Source organism: Populus euphratica, unplaced genomic scaffold (genome assembly GCF_000495115.2).
Source record: "Populus euphratica unplaced genomic scaffold, PopEup_1.0 scaffold463.1, whole genome shotgun sequence".
In the NCBI taxonomy this organism is placed as follows: domain Eukaryota; kingdom Viridiplantae; phylum Streptophyta; class Magnoliopsida; order Malpighiales; family Salicaceae; genus Populus; species Populus euphratica.
The window spans coordinates 2,079-6,666 of NW_011500341.1; the positions used below are offsets into that span (position 1 = coordinate 2,079).

General features: G+C 30.2%; 1 protein-coding gene across 1 annotated transcript; it reads right to left on the minus strand.

Moving 5' to 3' along the window:
• Window positions 1-746: 746 nt before the first annotated feature.
• Window positions 747-2,516, minus strand: LOC105113830 (senescence-specific cysteine protease SAG12-like). The gene is made up of 2 exons (XM_011010165.1): window positions 2,083-2,516; window positions 747-1,394 (listed from the first exon to the last, which is right to left on the minus strand). Exons 1-2 carry the CDS (start codon window positions 2,411-2,413, stop codon window positions 808-810), a joined length of 918 nt encoding a protein of 305 aa, XP_011008467.1. The 5' UTR covers window positions 2,414-2,516; the 3' UTR covers window positions 747-807.
• Window positions 2,517-4,588: the final 2,072 nt, after the last annotated feature.

The following is a 4,588-nucleotide window of genomic DNA, read 5'->3' on the forward strand; positions in this document are numbered from 1 at the left end:
GTATAACAAACATTTAAATGAAAGTGAAAAGTTCCATCTAAACTCCTTCTAGTTGTCCTCTTTCTTTATTTATTAAGACTTTAAGATAGTTAATTTTAACATAAATTATTCATACAATATAGAAATGTTCCCCTTAAAAAAAAAATTCAACTCCAAACCAACACAAAGTAGATCATTTCTAGTTTACATTCGCCAACACAAAGTAGATCATTTCTAGTTTACTCTTGATGCTTTAATCAAGAGTAGTAAATCTTTAACACATCTTTAACATCATCAATTATTTAGTTACAATTTCCATGTAATACTTTAAAAAACAGTGTAATTTTTTTTTTAATGATTTGAGAATGATTAAAATTTGAACCCTCCCCTATATTAGAAGATTTCAAATTATTAACTCAACAAGTTACATTTCAATAAATAATCAATTCACATTTCATTTATTATTTAATTTTCTTGAACTCAATATATTACAATTCATCATGTTACATCAGTCATATTTTATATAATACATTTAACTATTACATGAATTAAATTAAGATTCATGCACAAAAATAATTGGAATATAATAATATATTTTAACAACAATTTTAATCAAATATTATTTAATTATTTTTTATTTAATAATAATATTAATCGTATTTTTAATTAAAAATAACTTTTTTAAATTTATTTTTTTCAAACTACATTCTTAAAAGCTATTACAATATCGAGTACACACTAAGTGTGTATACAAACTTTCCAAACGGTATCTATAATCAAGTACTATATATTTAGAATAATATTAATCACACGACCCTTAACGTTTACTCATGCAGTCGGATAAGAAGCATCCATGGCAACGCCACATAGGCCTTCGCTAGCACCGATACCTCTTTGCATCCTCATATACCCGCTTTCACCCCAACTAGTTCCCCACGAATTCTTCACCAACCAATAATCAGTCCCATCACTGTCAGTACCATATCCAATTGCAGTAACGGCGTGGTTTTGCTCTGTCCCACAATCCCCTTTGAAGACACCACTTTTATAAAACTGGAAATCCTGCCCACCACCGTCAACAACAACTGATACTGGCTGTTTGGCCACAGCTTGCAGGAGAGCGTTTTCATTATTCTGTGGCACGTCTTCATACCCAGTTATTTCTGCTTCAATAGATGATGCCTTCTCGCTATTGCAAGTGCCATCGACTCCTTGGTAGGGGTAATTATCTTCACTTGCTAGCCCTCCGTTTCGTATAATATATTGGAAAGCGTTGTCCATGAAACCACCGTGACAGCCGTTATTTCCAACATCACAGTCCACAAGCTGTTGCTCTGATAATGATATTAACTTGCCTGTCTTAAGCTTTATAATTCCTTCTATTGCTGCCACTGTGGAAAATGCCCAGCAACATCCTACCATTCAACATAATTATAAATCAACGAGCAGAATCATCGAAGCAGGGATCAGAACTCTGTGAAACTTCCCGTATTTACTTATGGCAATTAAAGAATACTAGGAGTAATTATATATCCCCACTTTATATACAAACAAGTTTATGAAGGTCATTATTTATGAATTATATCAAACCGGACTCTAGTTTTTCTCAAGTCTTAATTACTTAAAAGGATCTGATATTGTTACACTTTATGGGGTCCATTTTTTATATTTAAGATAAAAAATCTCTCCTCATTATTTTTTAACTACACAACCAAAGACGTTAGTGTTGTTATGCGACTTTATTTCTATATATATATATATATATATATATATATATAACAAATATTAAGTGATTTATGATTATTTAATTAAGCGTGAATATATTTTTTATAATAGTGATTTTTAAGCGTAAAAAGCTAACAAAATAAAAATTGATTGACATATATTTTTTATAATATTTTTTAGACCGATCTTCAAGCTACGAATCCTCAGAGGTTGAAGTTGGTTGAGGTTTTCTAGGGTAGTGACTTGATTGTGATAAAAAAACAAGATCTGAGCAAAACATTGCCTAATTGGTGATGTTTGCCGAGCTCCAAAACCACGTAGTTATCATAATTGATAAAAGATTTAACCTATAAAATATAAATTATTAAGTATACTTACCACATCTGCCTTGGTCTTTAACTGGGGTGACTGCTTCAGCATTTCTCCAATCCATTGAAGTTGGTATGTCACTTAGATTTTCATATCTAAATGATGAAGACATCAATTTGGATGATTGTCTCTTGTACCCATGATACATAGCACGAAATTCTTCATTGGTCAAGTCTGCGAATTTGTTCACACCAAGCTTGTATCCGCGGTCAGAACCGTTGTTAAATGCTTCTATACGTTCAATATTTTCCTTGAAAATCAAGTATCGTTTATCCTTCTCTTTCATGTCTCCATAGACACGTCCATATTGAGCCATCCATTCTCCATGCCTCTTCAACATATATTCCTGCTCATCCAGAGGACGACAAGCTATTTTTGTTGCCCATGCAGCTAAAATAAGGAGAAATGGCAGAAAAATATGAGTATTGCATTTTTTTGCGGCCATGGTATTGTTTTTGATTTGAGAAACCGAAACCAAACCAAACGGCATTTTTTAAAATAAAAAAAAACCAAAATTATTTTTGTTGGCTAACTTTTTTTTTTCTTTATACTTCTTTTGGAATTTTTTTTATTCTTTACACTTGAAATACTTATCACTCTATACCTAGTCTATTTATGCCAAAAAATTTTGTTCATTTCTTTATTCTTTTATAACTTTTTTTTTAAAAAAACATGGAAAATGTTTTTGCATATACCATAAGAAATTCGACTAAAACCAACAGAATTACCAACATAATTTTTTTGTAGGTAATTTGCAATGATATTTACCGATGGGTGTTTATCCCTTGGTAATTCTATGTCATCGATGTATACCGACTGAATTACAGATTGAATATATAGAATTTTGATGGGAAAAAAAACAAGTAGCTCAATGATGTAGAAGTTTTTACAGGCTATTTTACCGATAATCTACGTATAGTAACGTGATCCATTCACAACCAGAATTGCCGATAGAATCACATAGAGAAATATTTCGTATATTCCGTCGATGATTCCATTGGTAAAAGTTAATATATCATCATGAATATTCTATCGGTGATTCTATCAGTTAAATTTAATATATCATCACGCTGTCAACCCTCCCCTCCCCTTCCCTATTTCTCTTTCTTCTTCCCCTACAATTGCATCTCAACAAACTACCCCACCCCCCAACTACAAACAACCACCCCCCTAAAAATATCCTCATCTTCTCAACACAAGTCATGCTTATTTAATTTTTATAGTCATAGCATCCGTGTTCTAATTTATTGTGAATTTTATTATTTTTTGTAAGTAAATCTATCTTTTTTTAAATTTAACTTAAAATGTCAATTTTATTATTTTTTAATGTTTTTTTAGTATATTTATTTTTTTAGTGTATGTACATATTTTTTATTGTTATTTCTCAAACAAACTTGTAGTATGAATGTATAATTTTGAACTTGTTATGGTTTGTTTTAGATTTTATAAAATTATATTTGTTTGCAATTTGTTGAAACTTATGTCACTTACCTAATTAGATGTGTTGTGATAAAATAAATAATAGTTTGTTTAACAGGTCTATTTTAATTTTTATCAATGCTATTGCGGAGTTGTCATTTTCGTAAATTTATGTGTTTAAATTTGTATGGATGTTGATAATTAATAATGAAAATTTAAGAGAAATTTTAATTAGTTTGTAAATCAAAATAAACGAATTGAGTTGAAATTGAGAGTAAAACCGTGCTCATGTCGAGTACGAATATCTTGATGTGTTATTATTGTGAAATTTATAACTATTGCTTTTGAAATTTTCTATAGAGATAGATAAAAAGGATGGGTGCTCTAACTTTCATACATGTTTAGAAGACAATATATATATATATGTATAATTCAAAATTTAAGCATATAAAATTTGATTTATTACTCTTGTAGCTTTTATTTACACTACATCATTAAACAGTTTTACCAACGGATTAATTCCGTCGGTGTAAGACACATAATTTGTCAGAAAACTTTTTATCGATAGCATCACCGATGGAATTCATCTGTCAGAATATTGATCGTCGGTAATTTCTATTTCTACTGCTGATTTTTTCAGGAAAAAAAAATTTGACGGTTTTATAGACGGACAAAGCGCGTCAAAAAAAATTTACGCTATAACTTTATCGACAGACCTATTCCGTCTGTATTTACACCAGTATATCACTGATGCCCAGTCCGTCGGTGATTGTGGCAAGGCCAGTAAATATTTCAGAACTCTCTATAAAATACTGACATATATAGTCTGTCGGTAGTGTCAACGGTAAATCACCGACGGTGTTATTTTGTTAGTGATTGTGGCATAGACAGTAAATGTTTTTCAACTCTCTATCTAATACCGATGGACTTGTTTCGTGTCTAAGGCTATTAGTATTTATTTAAAAATATTTTAAAAAAAATTATTTAGAATAAATATTTTTTTTCAAATATTATATTGATTAATATTTTTTAGAACAAACAGCTTCATTGAGCTTGGCTCACGTCCAAGAGACATAGCTTGTAAGAAAAAAAATGT

What these genes read in the sequence shown, in the direction of transcription:
- LOC105113830 (XM_011010165.1), bottom strand. Translation starts at nt 2,413, where the DNA reads ATGTTGAAGAGGCATGGAGAATGGATGGCTCAATATGGACGTGTCTAT. An exon ending in TAAAGACCAAGGCAGATGTG is followed by an intron (nt 1,395 to 2,082) that starts GTAAGTATACTT and finishes GTTGAATGGTAG; the next exon opens with GATGTTGCTGGGCATTTTCC.